At 63.9% G+C, this 19286-nt stretch overlaps 1 protein-coding gene across 4 annotated transcripts in view; it reads left to right on the forward strand.

Moving 5' to 3' along the window:
• Positions 1-522: 522 nt before the first annotated feature.
• SLC12A7 (solute carrier family 12 member 7) overlaps positions 523-19286 on the forward strand; it is a 37314-nt gene continuing 18550 nt past the window's right edge. For 2 of the 4 annotated variants that reach the window (XM_025451240.3, XM_049105694.1), the window contains exons 1-6: positions 523-774; positions 14696-14790; positions 15183-15308; positions 16298-16444; positions 17476-17530; positions 18590-18720. In XM_025451240.3, the coding sequence (XP_025307025.3) occupies positions 645-774; positions 14696-14790; positions 15183-15308; positions 16298-16444; positions 17476-17530; positions 18590-18720 (684 nt within the window). In that variant the 5' untranslated portion in view covers positions 523-644. Of the gene's footprint in view, positions 775-7204; positions 7370-14695; positions 14791-15182; positions 15309-16297; positions 16445-17475; positions 17531-18589; positions 18721-19286 lie in introns of those variants that run through there. The other 2 variants (XM_049105695.1, XM_049105696.1) reach the window with 2 other exon arrangements.

Consider the following 19286-nt stretch of genomic DNA (forward strand, 5'->3'; position numbering starts at 1 on the left):
CGCACCCCATGCCTTGCTCCCTCTAGTGGGAAACCCCTGCTCTGGGTGTGCCTGAGCCAGACGAGGGAGGGGAGACCAGATTCCCGCTTGGTGGTGGGGGGGGGGGGGGGGGGGGGGCTGCTCAGTCCTTCAGGGACCCAGACCGCGTGCGGGGAGGGGAGCCTGTGCGCAGGGGCCAGCTGGGGTCACGGTGGTGGGGAGGATGCTGTGGGCAAAGGCTTGCCCCAGGTGGGATGACAGTGCGGGAGCAGAATCACCCCTGGCGGCGGGGGAACCCCGGGGGCGCGGCGGTCCGGAGCGCGGGCTGGGGCGGGAGGACCCGGGGGGCGCGGGACCCGAGCACCGGCTGGGGGAGGGGGCTTTTGCCGGAGGCGCCCCGCCCCGCCCCGCCCCGCCCCGCCGCGCGCAAACTTTTCCGGAGGCCGAGGGGCCTGCAGGTGAGGTCACGTGGCCGGGGCGGGGCGGGGCGGGGCGGGGCGGGGCGAGCCGGGCGGGGGGCGGGCCGCGCGGACCCCGCCCCTGCGCCCCAGTCCCGCGGCGCGTCGGCGGAGCGCGGGCCGGAGCGGGGCGCGGGGCGCGGGGCGCGGGCCCGACCCGACCCGACCCGACCCGACCCGAGCCGAGCCGAGCGCGGAGCTGACGCCATGCCCACCAACTTCACCGTGGTTCCCGTGGAGGCGCGCGCGGACGGCGGCCAGGACGAGGGGCCCGAGGCGACCGAGGGGGCCGAGGCCCCGGGCCCCCCCGAGGGCGAGCCCGACCGCCGGAGCCCGGGTGAGCGCGGCCGCACCTGCCCGCCGGACAAAGGCGGAGCCGGGCTGCGCGGGCCCCGGGGCGCGGGAGGAGGGGCGCGCCGGGCGCGGGGCGCGGGGAGGTCGGCCCGGGAGGGCCGCCGGCCGCCCGCTCTCCCGGCCCCCGGGGTCCCCCAGCGGCCCGCCCCCCCCCGCAGGGCTCCTGCCGCGCCCGAGGCCCCGGGGCGCCGCCGCTCCCCCGCTCCCCGCACACACGCCCCCCACCGTGGGGGCACCTTCCTCCCAGTCTGGGTGGGACGCCCGAGGTGGCCGTGGAGACGGGGAGAGGCCTGGGCCTCCGTGGGAACCTCCGGGCCCCCCAGGTCCCGGGCGGCACCGGCACCGGCACCGGCACCGGGCTGGGCGGCCGGAGCGCCTTCCTGCTTCCTTCCTGTTGCCTTTGCTCCGCTCTTGCGCGCTGGGGCAAAGGGCCGCGGGTCCGAGAAGCCCGGCGGAGCCCCCGCTCCGTGCCGCCCGACCGCGCACCCCTGCCGAGGGGTCATCGGTGGGGTCGCCGCGGGAGGGGGCCGCGGGAGGGGCCGCCCCGTCCCCGCAGAGCTGCGCCCCGGCCGGTCCTCTTTACCCTTTGTTTCTGGACTCCGAAGGCGCCTGGCGCTTTCACTTTCTCTTGGGGGGTCCGGCAGCCGGGCTCCCTCCATCCCCCAGGCTCCCTGCCGCTGTGAATGGGTTGTGCCCGCAGCTGCCCTGTAGACTTGGTCGGAGAGCAGTCGGCAGCCCGGGGCTCACTCTGTGGGGTCTAGGCAGAGGCCCCCCTACCCTGTGGCTCAGGCCCCCGGGGCAGCCCTGGGCCCCCTGCCCTGGCTGGCTGGCCAGGCACCTTCGTGAGCACCCACCACCAGGTGCCCCAGGGGGGCTGCTGTCCTGCTGACCGTGGTGCCCCCTCCCCAGGTGTCCCTTCCCACCTGAGGAGGCAGGCTTCAGCCTAGCTTTGGTCTGTACTGGGCCCTGGGACGGGTCCGGCCACTGCCTGGCCTGAGGGCTCAGACCAGGTGGCACTTGAGGACAGTCTGTGCGTCCATCCTCTCCATGGTTCTGCGCACGGTCTGGCACCGTCCTCCCGGGCCAGCCGTGTCATAGCGCCCACCACAAGTGCAGCGCGTTTCCAGAGGAGCCTCTGCAGCCCTCGTGTCCACTCCCTGACCACTGGCCCCTTCTGGGGCGGGCTGTGGTCCTTTCTCTCCAGGCTTGGAGTGGGTCTTGGTTTGAAGCTGGGATAATTTTTGTCCTGCCCGTTTCCTCGTCCCTCCGCCAGGACCTCTGAGCACTGCTCTCAGGCCCGTGGGAACAGAGCCAGGTGCTGCAGCTGCCAGGAGGGCCGGGCGCGCACCCATCTGGGCTGGGGGGGTGCTGAGCCCCCGCCCACCCTCACTGAGTGCTGCCCCCCTCCCTCAGCCTTCGACCCCTCGCGTGGCTGCCAAGGGTTCCTCTGGAATCTTACTACCTTGCGTGATATCTGACACGAGCTCAAGCAGACGCAGGCATGGGTTTCATGCTCACGTTTTAACAAAGCCTGAGGTCTGAGTTGCATTCGTGACGCTGAGCTGAAAGAGGCAGGATAGGGTCCCCTGCTTCGTCATTGTGCTCTTGTTTTTCGGGGGCTCTGCATGGGTGGGCTTTGATGTTTACCGTGAGGTTCTAGAGGTGCCACGGGCCAGGCACCGTGTGGCCAGCATGCCAAGGGGGCTGGGGAAGCGGCCACCCTGGGCTTGTCAGGGAAGGTCCCCTGGGAGCTGGGAAGGCTCAACTGTGCCGGTCCTCAGAGTGAAGGGTGTACACCCCAGGAGGACCCAGCCAGTGGCGGGTCTGGCCCCGTCGCAGGATTGCTGGCACTCTGGCCTACACCCCAGGGAAGTTTCTGGCTTTCTGGGTGGGCTTCCTGGTGGCAGTGGCAATGGTGGTGAAGCAAGGTTGGGGAGGCTCATCTGGGGTGTCTTTGACTAGGCCTATCTGGAAATAGGCTTGAGACCCTAGAAGTTGAGGGGCTGCGGTCTGCTGAGAGTGAGTGGGGGGCCCACCTGGCCTGGTAAATCTCAGTGGGACCATGGGGACTGCCCTTCCTTGGTGAGGGCTAGTGAACCTGTCACCCCGGAGTGAAAGAGCACAGCACCTCCTGCACAGGGTGTGGAGCCGGGCCTGTCTCTGGGCTGTGGGAGGCCCCGCCGCCCCAGGCCTCCCCGTGGGGCTGGAGGAAGCCGAGCACTGAGCCTCGCTGCCCTCCCGCGTTGCTCCGGGCTCTACCCATGGGCCAGGCCTGTGGCTGGTGCCCTGGAGCCAGGAAGCTGGTGGCTTGGGTGGTGCTTGTGGGGGCCTGGACGAGCATCAGCTCCTGCCGTGGACCCTCCCCATTCGCTGCTAGCCAGGTGGGGTGTGTTCTGGAATGGCAGATGCGTCTCGCCAGGCATCCTGTGCCTTGTCAAGGACCTTTGTTCTCTGTTTTCATGTGATTAGAGATTGCAAATGGGAAAGATGGATTCTGTGTCCTGTGTGTGTTTCGTGGTGAAAATATTTTTCAGACGAGACGTGAGGAGTAGGGATGCTTTCCTGACTTCCAAGTGTGGGGTTTTTACTGACTCCAGGGAACCCAGCTGACTTAGGACTTGAATGGAGCTCCCTCCCTCCTGGAGCGGGTAGGTGTGCAGATGAGGCATGGCCACAAGCTGTGGGCCCCACAGAGGTTGGGGGCTCAGTCCTTGGAGGGTAGACTGGGCTGGCTGCCCTGTGTCCCCGTCCCTGGTGAGAGTTCGGTTGCTCCCTCCCCAGGGCTCTGACTGCAGCTTCCTTATCCCATTGGTGACTTGGCTCTGTGGCTCAACATGTTGGGTACCCGGGGGGTCTCATCCCCACCCTCTGAAGGGGACAGTGATCCAGACAGTCCTGCGAGTGTCCCTTTGCCCTGCCGGGGCTTGTAGCAGGCTGGCCATCAGGCAGCGGGCAGGGCTCTGAGGCCATGACCCCAGACATCAGGCAACTTTTCTGTTGGTGTGTGTGGCTGCTGCCCTGGAGGAGTAGCCGAGCTGACCTGGGGTTGGGGCAGGGGTTCTGCAAACAGTGTTGTCAAGGGGTACGGCCAGGATGGCTTCGGGGTTTGGTTCTACTGGGCGAGAGGACATGGGGTTTCAAGAATGGAGGGAGGTGTCAGGCTGACGCAGGGCGGCCACCTGAGCAGGAAGGACAGGCCATGCCGGCCATCCCACTGGCAGTGACTCCCGATGCTGCACCGTTGGCCCAGCACCGTTGGCCCAGCACCGTCTCCTCGGGCACAGCCAGAACTGTCCACGTGGTGTTGAGGGAGATGCCATGATACTGGCCCTCAGGTGGGGGACAAGAGGTACCACATGTGCACTCGGTGTACCAGATTCAGTCTTCAGTGGCCAAGGAGCAAAAAGTGGAAGCACACCAAGTGGAGTGTGCGTCCGAGTGCTTGTTCACACTTCCTCCGTGTGTCTGTTGGGGTTCCCAGAACAACTTCAGGGGACAGGTCCTCTTGGATAAGTCCCGCTGCCTAGCCAGTGTGTGTATGTATGTGGTGTGCGTATGCACGTGTGTATGCACACATGGGTCTCTGGGCATGTGTGCATGGATGTGGGTGTGCGAATGCACGTTTGCATGTGTGTGCATGGGTCTGGGCACATACATGAGCATGTATGTGTGTGTATGCGCATTTGCGTATGTGCACAGGTGTCAGCCTGTGTGTGCCTGGATATGGGTGTGTACATGTGGGTGCATGTGCATGGGTGTGTGTGTGTGCACAGATGTGTGCCTGGATGTGGGTGTGTTAATGCACGTTTGCATGTGTGCACAGATGTGAGCCTGTGTGCATGGAGGTGGGTGTGTGCACGTGGGTACATGTTCACGGATGTGTGTGTGCATATGCACGTTTGCGTGTGTACACACAGGGGTCTGGGCACATGTGCATGTTTGTGCACACACGTGGACCTGGATGTGTGCACGCACATGGAGGCAGGCACAGGGCTTGGTGGTCACATGGTCTGGGGGCGTTGAGGTGTTCTCTCAGCGGACTCCGTCCTGTGATGTGGCTAGAGGTGTGCTTCTGGGGGTGACTGTCCTCGGCCAGGCGGTGGAGGTGGTGGTGACACGTCTGTGCTTCTGGTCTGAGATCTGTTCTCGTGACCCGTATGAGGAGCCTTGTTGCTGCATCGATCCAGGTCTGTATTGTTCTGGAAAGTTCCCAGACCTTCCGAGTTTGATACCTCCTGTGCTGGGGCAGCTCTGAGCTGTGGACACCAATGGTGGCAGTCACTGCTTGGGGCGAGGGGGAGTGCCCTCCATGAGTGGGCACAAGGGGCGCTGGTGAGGATCTAGCTCCCATGGCTGCCCCCCAAGGGGTCCCCCCTCTGGGGTCCTGGGTGCTGGTTACCAGCAGCTGCCGTTTGTTCTGTTGGGACTAGAAGGTGCACCACAGCTGGTCCCCCATGGCCTTGGGTGCATCAGTGAGCACAATGGTCAGTGCTCTTCTCCTAGGGGCACAGGCTGCGAGGACTAGCTTGTGATTTACGGTGCACTGGGGAAGTCGGAGCACCGTGAGGTGCTGGGTGTTAGCGTGGCCTCACGGAAGGGCCATGGCTGCTAGGGATGGTGGTGCCGCCAGCAAGAGTGGCCGGGAGGCAGGGCTAGGCCCCTCCAGCAGAGAGGGGCTTCGGAGCCTGTTCTGTTCTCATGTCTCTGGCTGTATGGCTGTCCAGGCTCAGGGGCGTCCCTGAGTGCGGCCTCCCTGTGGGAAGGAGGAGTCCTGAAGGCGGGAGCTGCCCCGGCCTGGTGAACCCAGCACCCTGCAGTCGCTGTTCCTGTTCGTAGGTGGGCTATGGCCGAGGGGGAGCAGCTGACCCACAGATAGCCCCCTCCTCACTTGGCGCTCTACGGTGACCTGGGCACATGGGTCTGTGGTGTCCCCATGTGATGTGCTGGACTAGCAGGGGTTAGACTGAGGGTGGTGGGGACCAGCAGCCTGCCCCCGAATGCAGCCCCCTGTGGGGTGAGTCTGGCCCCAGACGGGCGCGATGAGTCAGGGTTTGAAGCCACGGGACACTGAGATGGCCCAGGGGAATTCCGTGGAAGGGCCAGGCAGGGGTGGGGCCTGGCTGCCCACTGCAGGGGTGGTGGCTGGAGGAGCGTCTGGTGTGTGGGCTGTGCTCAGCTGGGCTCTCCTGCCTGTTAGCAGGGACAAGTGGGCTCTGGAGCAGCTATGCTGTGTGTCCTGGGACACCTTCATGCGCCTCTCTGTGCGGGGCCGATCTGTGAGGCCTGGTGGGCCGTGGAACCCCCTCTCCCTGTTGTGGCCAGTGCCTCCGTGGGGCCAGAGCACAGTTGGTGTTCTGGGCACTGTCAGAAAGTGGGAGATCCCTACCTACCCTGGTCCTGGGTCTGGGAGCCACGTGGCATGACCCCCGCCTCCTTTAGCAGTAGAGGCTCAAGCGAATTTCAGGGTATTTCTTTGAAGTAAACAGCCTCAAATGTGTCCTACTTAGAAGTGTGTGGCGGGCTTGCCGTGTTCCTCTGGGGGCTGTGGACGGACTCCTCGGGGTGCATTGTGGAGAGGGGTGCAGAGGTGTGCCTGAGCACAGAGCTGGGCAGGGCCGTGGCCATGCAGGAGGGAGCTGGGGAGGTGGCTGGTTCGGGGGCCTTCGTTGGCTGCAGGTCAGTGTCCCACGAGGTGGCCAGGGGGTCCGAGGTTTCTGCAGCACGTTGGACCCCGTGGGAGACTGTCCTCCCGGGTTGGCCCAGGCTCCTGCATCAGGGGACGCATGACCTTGGGCCAGGGACACCTTCCCAGGGCTGCTGTCCTCGGGGGCCAGTGGCAGGGAAGGACTTGGGACGTTCGGCCAGTGTTCAGGTGGCTGCTTGTGTGCTGCCGGCCTGTCTGGGGTCTCCTGCTGTCACCCGCATGGGGGTGTGAACTTTGTGAGTGTCAGCTGGTGTGGACGCATGTCCAGAGGGCAAAGTTTGATGTTAGGTATTAACTCCCGCTCACGGGGCTAGGTGCTCTGGGTGCTCGTCATTTGAGTGGGCTTTGCTCATGCACTGCTCCTCGTGGTCGTAGGGGTCGCCTACATTTGTTTTGGAGCCACAGAGGAGCTGGGCAGGGCAGGGCAGGTGTCTTTGAGTGACAGTGAGAGGAAGACCCCTCTGCCATGGGGTTGGGGAACCTTTGATGAGAACCCACAGGGGCCGTTTCCTGGGCCATGGGACTTTGGGCCTGGGCCCGTCCAGGCTCTGACGGGCAGCCACCTGCAGGCACCCACTGGGGACGAGCCAGTGGGGACCTGGGCACCCTTCTGGGGGACTGAGGGCAGTGCTCTCTGCACAGACAGCAGAGCACAGAGGGTTAATATTTTCCCTTTAAGAGAAAGAGGGAAGTTCCCTCTTCACAGTAGAGGTCTGGTTTGTGCAGATAAGTCTGGCGGCTTCAGCAGGACCAGGACTGCCGCAGACAAAGTGAGGTTCCCCAGCTTTGCACCCCAGCTCGTGTCCATGGCTGCCAGCATCATGTGGGTCCTAGAGCCTCCTGCCCAGAGTCCCGGTGAGCAGGCCTCCGCCAGGTAGCCCCTGGTCCTGGGGGTGGACAGGGCAGGCAGGCCCCAGCCAGGCGGCCCCGGGTCCTAGGGGTAGACAGAGCGGGCAGGCCTCAGCCGGGTGGCCCCTGGTCCTGGGGGTAGACAGGGCGGGCAGGCCCCAGCCAGGTGGCCCCTGGTCCTGTGGGGGGACAGGGCGGGCAGGCCCCAGCCAGGCGGCCCCTGGTCCTGGGGGTGGACAGGGCGGGCAGGCCCCAGCCAGGCGGCCCCTGGTCCTGTGGGGGGACAGGGCCGGCAGGCCCCAGCCGGGTGGCCCCTGGTCTTGGGGGTAGACAGGGCGGGCAGACCCCAGCCGGGTGGCCCCTGGTCTTGGGGCAGACAGTGCTGGCCTGCAAGGCTGTGTCCCTGGTGGAGCCCTGGCCTGGGTCTCCTGCTGCCGCGGCTCTGAAACCTTGCTGCCTTGGGCTTGTTTCCTTTTCTGTTCCTGGGGTGGCTTCCTGGGGGAGGAGGTAGAGTTGCAGTCCTGGCACCTGTGTGGTCTGGGGTGGGCCACCGACAGGGAAGTGGGTTGGAGCGCCTGTGACCCCGCGTGTGGCTCACGGCCCGTGTCCCCAGAGAGGGGAGAGGAGGAGAGTGCACAGTCACCTCCCTGTTTGCCTCTTACAGTTGCTTTCGATTCCACACCGGGAGCTGTTTTGATTCCACACTGGGAGCTGCCCTGGGCTGCCTGCACCGCACTGGGAGCGGAGGCCGTGTCCGTCGGTGGCCGTGGCCAGGCCGCCCTCAAGACAGGACATCCCACGTGCGCTGGCAGCACCCAGCCCGCTCCCCGAGTGTGCCTGCTCCCTGAATGCGCCGGCCTGTGCTCCCCTGGGTGCTGTGTCCCTGTCCAGGAGGTGGCCTGTCCCCGCGGTGGCCGTGACCTCTCCGCTCCATCTGGCTGCGGTGCCCATGGGTCGGCTGGTTCCCAGGGAGGCAGGACAGTCACTGGGGAGGGATCGAGTGGGGCCGAAATCAGAGGAGGAAGAGCAGGGCGGTGTTGGGTTTCCTGCTCCTTCTGCCGCAGGGTCTTGGTCGCCGCCAGACGGGAGCCTGTGTGAGTAACAGGAGCCGCCCCGAGAGGCGGGAGAGGGCCTGGTGCCCCCGGCCGACTCTCGCCACCGCCTCCTTGGGGCTGACGGCAGGTCCTCATGTGGGAGAAGTCACGGGAGAGGTCGTGGGAGAGGTCAGACCAGAGTCAGCACACGGTGGAGGGCCCGCTGGGGAGTGGGGGTCCCCTGTGTCCCACGCCGGGGGCATGCCCTTTAGCGGGAGAGCCTGGTGAGGCCTTCAGAGCTGCGGTCCCCAGAGATGCCCCGTGTGCTCGAGTGTGAGCTTGCAAGCCTGCATCTGCAGGCACGCGTGTGCATGTGTGTGTCCTGTGTGAACGCGCTTGCGTGTTTCTGGCTTGCTGGGATCTTCTGGGTGCTCCTGCTGGTTTGCCAACATTCTGTGTGGCTGCCGCTCAGCAGCTGTGCATCCCCTGGGACGTCCCCTGTCCTCTGGACGCATCAGAGTTAAAGACGACGTGCTGTGTGTGGCGTCTCCGCCTGGTCTTGGGGACCCAGCGGCATAGCGAGCTGCCGTGGCGACCTCGCTTGCGCTGGAAGGTGGCTGTGTTCCTCCAGTGTCCGGAGCCTCCCTGAGCCCTTCTCCCGAAGGCCCCGCGGTATTTCCCAAGGGAACCTCCCCTCTGGAGCCCTGGGCGAGTGGGAGACGGTGGGGAGCCTCGTGAGTTGTGCCTGGCCCGTGGGGCAGTGCTGGGATGTACCTGGGCCCTGCCACTGTCTGACCGCGAGGCTGCTCGTGGGGTCTGCTGGATTCAGGTCACACCTGGTGTCATGTGTGCAGGGTCAGGATGTGGTGGGAGTGAGCTGTGCCCTTGAGGGGAGGCCTTGGAGCAGTGAGCTGGCCCGTGTGCCTCCCTGGTGCTGGGCTCCAGGAGGTGCCGTGCACACGTGGGTGTCACTTGCCTGTGGGAGGACGCAGCAATCGGGCAAGTCACATGTCCATCTCGTATCAGGGACCCCAGAGCTGAGCAGAAGCGCAACACAGCCTTAAATGAAGGGCTTTGCGCTGGGTGAGCGTGCCGGGTGTGGGGGAAGGGAACCAGGTCACATGCTGACCTGAGACCGTGTGGGACTCAGGAAAATGGGACACTGGCATCCGTCCCTTCTCTGTGGCACCAGAGGCGACCCCGCGGTCCTGGGGGCAGGAAGGGCGTCCACCTTCCTGTCAGCCTGAGGCCCTCTTCTGCTTCCTTGCGGCGGCCAAGGTCCCGAGACATCCTCCCTTCCGCTTGCCGGGAGACCCAGCCAGGGAGGGCCCGTCCGTCCTCCCCGAAGGGCATGCTTTGCTGTGTGCACCGCCTGCGGCGTGCGGGCCAGGAGGGTCCTCGTCCTCCTGATACGTCCTCTGATTTTGACAACAGTGTTTCTGTTTGAGCCAAAAATTTGTTGTGAAAATCACCGGGCCTTTGCCCTCGAGCACGAACATGGAACTCCTCCTCCGCCCAGGAGGGGTCTCTCTGGCCTGGGTTCCAGCCGTGGTCCTGGATGTGACGCAGGGGGGCGGGGGCAGGGCCGGGGTCACGCGTCTACAGTCAGGGTCCTGGAACAGAGAAATGCTTCGTTCCAGCCATAACTGCTTCAAAGAGGCCTGGCCGCAGGAGACATGGCTGTATGAGGCTGCTCTGGGGTCTGGCCACTGGGTGCACTGGGGGATCACTGGGGGACCCTCCATTCTGCCAGAGGCTCCTGCAGCCCTCATGTGACCCGCATCTGCTGTGTGGACCTGGGGAGCAGGGAGGGGCAGCTGCTGGACCCCCAAGGTCTGTGCCCCATCTTCTGTTCCCCAGCCCCGCTTCGAGAGCCATTCTGAGAGAGATACAGGTAAAATCCCGGTTACAGACCAGAAGTGGAAGGTGTGGGGAGTGACAACTGGCATTGTCAGGAGGAGGTGATCATGGGGGGTGATGGGCAGATGGACATTGTACCCTGAGAGGCTGCCCAGCAGGAACAAGGGCTCTGAGCGGGCTTCGGCCTCCCTGAGCCCCCTCACCCCGGGGCGTGGCTGCCTGCCTGCAGAGGACAAAGATGCACCGCATGCTGAAGTCTGGGGAGGAACCCAATTCAGGCTTGGGAGAGGGGGTGCAGTCTGCCAGGATGACCTCACCCCAGGTCAGTCTAACCCTCGCTGACCTTGGGGAGGCCGGAAACGGGCATTGGAACCAATGGAGGGCGCAGGAGGGAGACATGGCCTGAGGGGCGTGGGGGGCCGTACGGGCTGCAGGGAAGCTCTGGGCCCCAGTGGGGTCAGTGACACGTGAGCCTGGAGAGGTGTCAGGCGGAGTCCCTGCCTGGATGCTCACCCAGCGCTGGCGGAGGCGGCGTGGCTTTCATAGAACATGTTCAGTGTTCTGCTTTGAGGTGACATGGTGCTGAACTGTGGCCTCCCCTGAAGCAGCCCTCATGGGGACGAGGACGGGGACGCCAGTGCTGGCCAGGGCCTGGCTCCCTGTGCCCGCCTGTGCTCTCTAGATCCTTCTTGGAACCTTGGTTCTGGACCAGCAGCCACCACCTGTGCGCTGTGTTCCTGGGAGAGCCCGCTCCTGCTCTCGGGGTCACAGGCCTGGACTGGGCCTGCTCACTCGTGGCGTGCTGCTGGACCTTCCCGTAGAACCTGGGGTCAGCTGGTGTGCATGGTCACTAAGGTCCCTTCAGGGCATGGAGAGGAGTGACCCGTGAAGCACTGGTTTGCACAGGTGTCCCCTGGCTGGGGGGCCTTAAACAGGCCGATCCCGCCTGCTGTGAGGTGAGGTGGAGGCAGAGACAGTGGCTGAGGCTGGGAACAGGTGAGCGGATGAAGGACGGCCACTTCTGCTTTGCGGCCTCCCGGAGAGCTCAGGAAACAGCTGTGTGTTGAGGACCTGCTGCCGGGCTCTGCAAGCTGCGGCCTGCCTGCGTTTGTCAATAAAGTTTTATTGGCATGTGACCCTGCTGTTTGGCTGTTCGCACATTGTCTTTGGTGCACTGAGCACTTGTGACAGCCGTGTGGCCTGTACTGAGGAGGCTCGCTGGACCCGTGGTCTAGAACCTTCCTCCACTTGCTGTCTGTTCTTCAGCAGCATGCCTGAAGGATGGCAGGAGGTATGTGGAATGCCATGGAAATCGTCTATGGCTGTTTTCCTGGGGTGGTTTTCAGGAGAAATGCCTTGAGGCAGGAATGCCATGGGGTGTCCCGTCACTGGCTCGGTGCCCATGTGACCCCAGGCGGCTCTGGCCCCAGACACCTCCTGCCCGGACTGACCATGTGGGGACCCGGATAACCCTCTGCCTGCCTGTCACCCAGCAGCTTCAGGGTCTCGCGGAATTCCCCGGGGTGACTGCACGTGGTGGTTACGAACGGTAATCTGACGCGCGTGCCCGGGCATTCGTGAGCGGCGCCTGCCTGTCTGTGTCTTCCAGGCCTCGATTCTTAAATTTTCTCTTTGTGGTTTCTTTGAGATAAAGATTACTTCTTTATTTATTGAGTAAGCTTGACGTCTGGCACAGTTCTGGACTCGGAGCCCCCACGTGCGCTGGTCTGTGCCATGCTCCCTGTGGGTGTCCCAGTGGATGGATGGCCCCCCTGGCCTGCACCCCGAGTCCCACCCAGTGGTGCCTCTTTGGCCCCAGGCATCCGCACTGCATCTGGCTTCTCGGCCTGTGGTGGTTTCTCAGGCCTTTGTTTTTAGTGGTGTCGTGGCTCAGGAGGCTGGTGTCTTTGGGGCCGTGGGGGAACATGGGCCATGTGCTGCTGGGGAGCTTCAGCATGCAGTTGGGGAGGGGCAGCCGGGTCACAGAAAAGCCGGTCTGGCGTGGGGGCTCCTCCCAGCGCACAGCTCAGGGCCCCCCTGCACACAAGCCCCGCCGTCCCAGTGCCACCTGCCGCAGGGACATGCACCTTCCTGGCATGGTCCTGGGGGGCTCCCCACCTCACTCTGTTTTATACAGGGAAGCTCCCCTGTGCTGTGAGCCTCCTCAGTTCCTCTTCCCTGCGTGGGGTTCCCACAGCTCCACCACACCCGTCCTGTGTCCCCCTCACCCCTGTGTGTGGTCAGGCTCGTGAGGAGCAGCCCTGCAGAGCCAGGCGTGTTTGTCCCCCCCAGGTCCCCCCTCACAGCTTCAGGTTTGGTCCTGGGACTAGCTTCCTCCCTCCAGACTTGGGCTGCTTGGGGTGCTGACTGTGCTTTACTCTGGCTTCAGGGCGCTCATCTGTGCTGTGACCTCGCATTTCGAAGCTCAGATTGTTCTGGAGGCAGCCAGAGGGAGCCCCATCGCTGGCAGTCTGTTGTCCTGACGCGTGTGCCGGGTCATGCTCAGGGGACCCACAGTGTGTGGGTGGAGGTGGAGAGCCCACCACCCTGGCCACCTGCCCCCGTCATGGGAGCGCAGTCGCATGATGGCTCGGGTGCATGCTGTGCGCCCACAGACGCGCGTGCCAGTTTTAGAAGCGCTCACCCGCGTGTCTGGAAGGGGACCCTCTGCCAGCACTTCCGGTTTCCTTAGTTTTCTGAGGTCTTGAGCACAGGATTCAGTCTGTGCTCGGGGTGCTTGGGCTGCTTGTGTGATCCCCGCTTGGAGTGATTGTGGCGTCCGCTGGCAGTGTGGTCATTTGTTTTGTCCGTCCTCCTCGTTGCAGGCTCTGAGCGTGGGAAACACGGGGGTGGTTTCGGAAGCCAAGCAAGGAGGCGCTCCCCTGACCAGAGCGTGGGGTGAGGCCTGGAGGAAGCCGAGGGCACAGACTGGGCCTGGCGAGTGGCGGGTTGTGGAGGTGGGGGGGGGGGGCCTCGGGCAGCGACCCCAAGGGGCCGGGCAGCCTCGGGCTGTGTGCAGTTCAGGAGCAGGTGTGCCCGGATTTCAGGGACTGCTTGGCTGACTGGGTGGGGATGGGGTTCCCTACTGCACCCAGCACACGGCCCACTGTCACTCCCCTATTGTCACCTTGAGCTGCCACGGCGACTGGGGGCCCTCCACCCCCACCCCGAGTGTCTGGCAGGATGGTGACCCTCCTGTCTTTTAGGGATTCTGTCAAAAAGGTGGACCAGCAGGACCCAGCGTGAGTTCTCACCTAGCACCTGGTGCCCTGGGGTCTGAGGAAGCTGGTTTTGGAGACTTTCCCTCCTTGCCAGGTGGCGTTGGGTCATAGGTCAGAACACCAGGTCCCCTGAGCGCAATGCCAGTGGCTAGGGGGCCTCCTGTGAGCGGGTGCCCACGTCCGCATCCCTGCAGCAGGCCAGGCCTTCCCTGCTGTGGCCTCTGATGGTGGACGTCCAGATAGGAGCTGCCCTCGGTGGTGGGGACACGAGGGGGTGCAGCCCCCAGGCTCCTGGCCCCACCTGTCCCCATCAGCGGCTCCTGTACCTGGGGTGGCATCATGTCACCGTTTCTGATGAAATGCCCCCTCCCCCCGGGGCTTGTGACCTTTCCTCCATTGGGACTTAGAACCTGTGACCTGGTGCCACGTCTCAGGGTCTGGGAGCCAGGAGCCCACAGACTGAACTAGGACCTGAGCACTCTGTTCCTCCATGGCCTTGAAGGCCAGTTCTCACCTCTTTGGCAGGGCTTCAGGGCCACCTCAGGCACTGTGCTTGCCCGGGGACTGCTGGGTCCCTGAGCTGAAGGTCGCTGGGGAGATCTGTGATCCACTGGGATTTGGTGAGCTGGAAACTCAGGCCGAGGCTTTTCTGTGCGGCCCTAGCATGAGCACGGTTTCCCGTAGGAACGGTTCCAGCCAGGCTGTTGCAGGGACCATCCAGCATATGTCCCCAGGAGTCCTGGTGAAGCACCGTGGGACCCCAGGGGGCGGCTTGGGACGTGAAGCTCCTGAATGGGAGGCTACACCTGTGGGTCCTGCAGATAGTGCTGGCCCTGCCCTGATCCCAGCACCTGGGGGAGGCCGCATGCCCTGTCCCTTCCTACCCCCTACTCCACCTGGGACGCAGTGGCCCCACGGTCACTTGTTCCTCGTCCTTTGTGTTTGTACGTCTTGTTTTATATCTGGGGAAAGTGAGGTGGGTGGTGGGCTGCTCAGGCACAAACGGCTGGCTCAGCAGCCAGGGCTGCGACCCCGAGGTGGGTTGCTGGTGGGGGCCCCAGGCACAGGGTAATGTCCCCAGGTGACACACATGTCTGCATCCTTGGAGCCCGGTGGCCTCCTCGGGGCCTCCAGCCTGCTCAGCAGTCCCCAAGGCCCTGGGGTCACGTGGGCCTGCAGTGGCACCTGCCCTGTTCTGGCCGCTTGTACAACTGACCTGAGCGGTTTGCCCTGCAGGAGATGGGAACCCGCGAGAAAACAGCCCGTTCATCAACCACTCGGAAATGGAGCAGGAGAGCTTCTGTGAAGGAAAGAACATGGCGCTCTTTGAGGTGACACACGCTCCTGCCCTCTGACGGGATGCATGGGGGCCAGGGCTGTAACCTGGACACAACACAGGGCCACAGCCCCGAGACCTCGTGGTCTCCCGAGGAACTGGGTCAGGTGGAGGGCTGCCCCCCAACTGGCTGCCACACACAGGGGGAGCCTCATTGGCCGCCACCTTCTCAGGAGGGACCATCAGGGAACCCTGGACCTTGCTCCGTGTGGCCACGGGCCCCAACCTTGGGCTCCTGACCCCTGACCTGGGAACACTGTGCACATGTCCAGGGTGACATGGCCTCGGATCTGGGGCTGGAACCAACAGGGAGCCTGTGCTGGGCACTGGTCCAGCAGTGGGGGGCGGGAGGGATCGGGTAATGAACTCCGTGTTGGCCCCGCACAGGAGGAGATGGACAGCAACCCCATGGTGTCCTCACTGCTCAACAAGCTGGCCAACTACACCAACCTGAGCCAGGGCGTCGTAGAGCACGAGGAACATGAGGAGGACGGCAAGAGGCGTGAGGTCAAGGTGTGCCCCCTCCCCCCGCCCTGTCCCCTCCAGCCTGTGACCCCCAGAAGCCCCCTCCCTATATGTGGTGTAGCCTGCTGTCCTGCGGGAGTCTGTCATTGGGCCAGTGAGCCAGCAGAGCTGCCTCCCTGGCCCTCGACCTCCCAGAACCTTACCCTCCCTGGCCCTCAGCTTCCTGGCTGCTTGGCCTTCCGGCCCCTTGACCTCCTGGCCTGTATCTGTAGCTTTTCTCCACTCTTAGGAAGTATTTCCAGAGCAAACCTTCCCCAGGTGTGTGTGTTTTCTTACTCACCTGCATCTGAGACATTTTTCAGGGGGAAGGTCCATCTCGGAAACTGAGGTACACACCTGACTCTGGTGCCTCGCCAGCTGTGGGTCAGGATGGGCTGGGACCCCGGTGTTGCGCACCCTCTGTGGTGGCTCTGGAGCCCCCCAGCAGGCTCCTGGCCTTGGTGCCACCAACCTGCCTGCAGTTCTGAGCCCTGGTGGCCTCGGGGATCACAGAGGACACCCCAGAGGTGGCACCACTGGGCTCACATGGCTGCAGGTCACATGTGAACTTTCTGCAGTGGGTTCAGGCACTTGCCTTGCGGTGCCTCTTATGCACTTAGGGAGCCCCTGCCTATCGTCCTCCTGTGTCCCTGAGTGCCTAGGCCTCTGCAGACCAGAGCTGCCGTCCACAGAACAGGGCCTGGGCTTGTCCTGCCTCCCACTGGCCCGGTGTTGCCATGGCTGCCTTCATGTCACCCTTCCCGCTCTCTGGCAGCGACGTGGTCTGGATTCCGTCCCAGCATCCACCTTGCTCCTGGGCAGTGGGGTCCTAAGGATTTCTCCCAAAGCCTCCCAGGGATGCCTGGCTTCCCCCAGGCCTCCAGGGCCATGGCTTCCCTTCCTTGTCCGAGTATCCCCGGGGCTCCTGGGAGGGCGGTGGGTCTGGGCGCCTACAGGTGCTGGTTCCGCCTCCCTAGAACCACCATGGTCTCTTTCAGAGCCCGCGCATGGGCACGTTCATTGGCGTCTACCTGCCCTGCCTCCAGAACATCCTTGGCGTGATTCTCTTCCTGCGCCTGACGTGGATCGTGGGGGCGGCTGGCGTCCTGGAGTCCTTCCTCATTGTGTTCATGTGCTGTACCTGCGTGAGTGACCCAGGGCCCCTTCCAGGGCTGGCAGGTGTAGAGTGGGCCAGCGATCGGCCAAGGGGTCTCTACATCTGTGGAAGGATACTGGGGTGTGCGTCCAGGTGGCCCGGCTTGTGGGGGCGCTGTCTCCACTCGAGCAGGTCCTGCATATTCATGAGATCCCTTCCAGTTTGGAAGCACCTGGGGTCCCTGTTTGCAGGAAGGGCTCACCTCTGTGACTTGTTTGGTTCTAGACCCTGCCCCCCACACCTGCCTGGCCCCAGGCAGTAAGAGCATGGGGCTGTTGTCCCCTTGCTCACAGGTCTGCTGTGGCCTCCATGCTCCCGGGCACCTGCTCCACAGCATCAGGCTCTCCTGCCTTGCTCTCACTGTGGGACTGGCTCCTTTGAGCCCCCAGGCCTCCCCTGGAGCTTCCTAGCTGTCCAGGGACTGGCCTGTGCCCCTCGTGGCCCTGCAGGCTGCAGCATGGTCATCTCAGCTGCGCCCCCTCCTTCCTCCTGTGACGTTTCTTTCACTTGAGAGATCTGGAAGTACCTGTGATAATTGACATAAAACCAGATAAAGAGCAGGGGCTTCTGTAAGCAACACGTGTGCCCAGGGGGACCTGAGCCAAAGAAGCGGGACCCAGGATTGTAGTGGCCATCAGTACCTTATACTTTCCGGAGGCTCCTTCTGGTCCTTTGGTAGCCTGTGGTGTGGCCACTTTCTGAGCTGTGCTGGGAGCTGGGGGCAGACCCACCCTGGACGGCTGTGGAGGTCCTGCCTCCAGCCTGGAGCGGTTGCCCAGATGGGGTTCCCCCCAACCCCATGGTAGGCAGGCACCGAGGCAGAAGCCGGCCTTTCATCCCGTGTGGGGTCTGGAGTTGGGATTTTCTGGATGGTCTGCAGGAGCTCAGCTTTGAGGGTCGAGTGAGAGAGATCCGGGCGGCCCTGAGTATCCTGTAGCTCGGCAGCCCGTTCGTCATGGGGCTGGGCGTGGTCCCCCAAACAGCCTCTGTTCTCAGAGGAGTTCACCTGTGTCTTTGCAGACGATGCTGACGGCCATCTCTATGAGCGCCATCGCTACCAACGGTGTGGTCCCAGGTAAGGGTGCCGGGGCAGGCCGAGTGGAGACCCGACCTGAGCCCTGCTGGGGATGCAGGGCTCCCCCTACTGTGACCTTGACGTGAGCCCTTTACCCAGGGTGGCCTCTGCCAAGGTGGGCGGTGCTGCCCCAGAGGGCCCCTGTGTGCACGTGCCCTGCCCACCTGATGGCAAGCCTGGAGCACAGACTGCCACTTCTGGCGGGCAGGTCCACAGGGACCCCGCCTCCAGGCAGAGGCGCTCACGGGCTCCCTGCTCTCCCAGCACATGGGGGCGCCGCGAGCTGTCCTAAGGCAAGGCGGGGATCTTGCACACACTTGTCCCCCAGTGCCTGGCCTGCGCTCAGAGCTGCTATGAAATTGGGATTTTTGTAGATTCCTAGTGGAACCTACATGAACGTTTCCAGATACTTTCTTAGGAAATGTCAACATTGCTCTGTGGTCAGAGATGCTGGCATCTCATGAACCGCTTCCTGCTTTTGGTTCTCGAGTTAATTTTTCCCAGACCCCAATTCTGTTTGTAAACTGAGTTATTGCTGAGGCTGAACTGAAGCATCACCACGGGCAGTCCCTGCGTCAGGTGCCGCCTGAGCGGGTGTCAGGAGCCTGGAGAGCAGAGGGGCTGGGGGCACTGGGCACGGCTTCAGTCTTTGGGGCTGCTTTGGCCTTGGAGCCCCGGAGCACAGCTGCTTGTCGTGACTGTCCCTGGGTTGGGTGGGTGCGGGGCTCCAGGTGAGGAGGACATGGAGGGGACGGTCTGCAAACCATGCCCTGCGGGACTCCGTCTCCAGGTCCTGGGGAAGCTGCCCATCCCTGGAGCCTCCCTGGCCCAGGGGGCAGCAGTGGTGTAGACTGCACCCCTACCCTCAGGGCCGCCAGGGCGTGGGGTCCAGGGCTGGCTGTGGCGTTGGCTGTGCTCTGGTGCAGGATGGTGCTCCAGCAGCCGCAGGCTTCCTTGGCCTTTCTGGGGCAGAGTGCACAGCATCGAGGTGTTGGGCTAACGTCGGCTTCCCGGGAAATGGTGTGACCCTAACCCGCTGCTTCTCTGTCCTGTTTGCAGCTGGCGGCTCGTACTACATGATATCACGCTCCCTGGGGCCTGAGTTCGGAGGGGCCGTGGGCCTCTGCTTCTATCTGGGCACGACCTTCGCTGGGGCCATGTATATTTTGGGGACCATTGAGATTTTTTTGGTACGTGCTTTGTTTTGGGCTGGTTCTCCAGGCCCCGAGGAGTCCCCTCCCGGGCCCCCCACCCTTTTGCTCTGATGCCTGCCTGCTCAGGCTCTCGGAGGCTGGCTGTGTCCCTCTCGGTGCTGGGCCCTGGCTGGACGCTGTGCCCGTACTGACTGCAGTGACCTGGGGTCCCTCCCGGCTACCCTTTGGGGACATCTGAGTGCGTGATGGGCTGCAGGTCTGAGCCCCAGATCAGCCCGCATCCCTGGCCTTCAGCTGCCTCTGCTGTTGGAAGAGGCAGAGCCAGCCAGCCAGTCACCTCTCGGCCATGAATTGGTCCATCCTGTTGCCCCCACTCAGTTTATTATGTGCATGCACGGTAGGGCCTCCGTGGACAATGTTATCACTCCCCGATGATAAGGCCACGGTGGCCCCTGGCCCTGCAGGCTGAGCTGGGGGTGCTGCCCAGGGGCCAGGGGCCAGCGTCCATGACGCCCACCCCAAGGGCATCTCTTTTTAGCCTTGTTTCTGGGCTCCCACCAGGGTGTACTCCCCATAAATGCATTCTGGGGGGTGGAAGCCCA

Source organism: Canis lupus, chromosome 34 (genome assembly GCF_003254725.2).
Source record: "Canis lupus dingo isolate Sandy chromosome 34, ASM325472v2, whole genome shotgun sequence".
In the NCBI taxonomy this organism is placed as follows: Eukaryota; Metazoa; Chordata; class Mammalia; order Carnivora; family Canidae; genus Canis; species Canis lupus.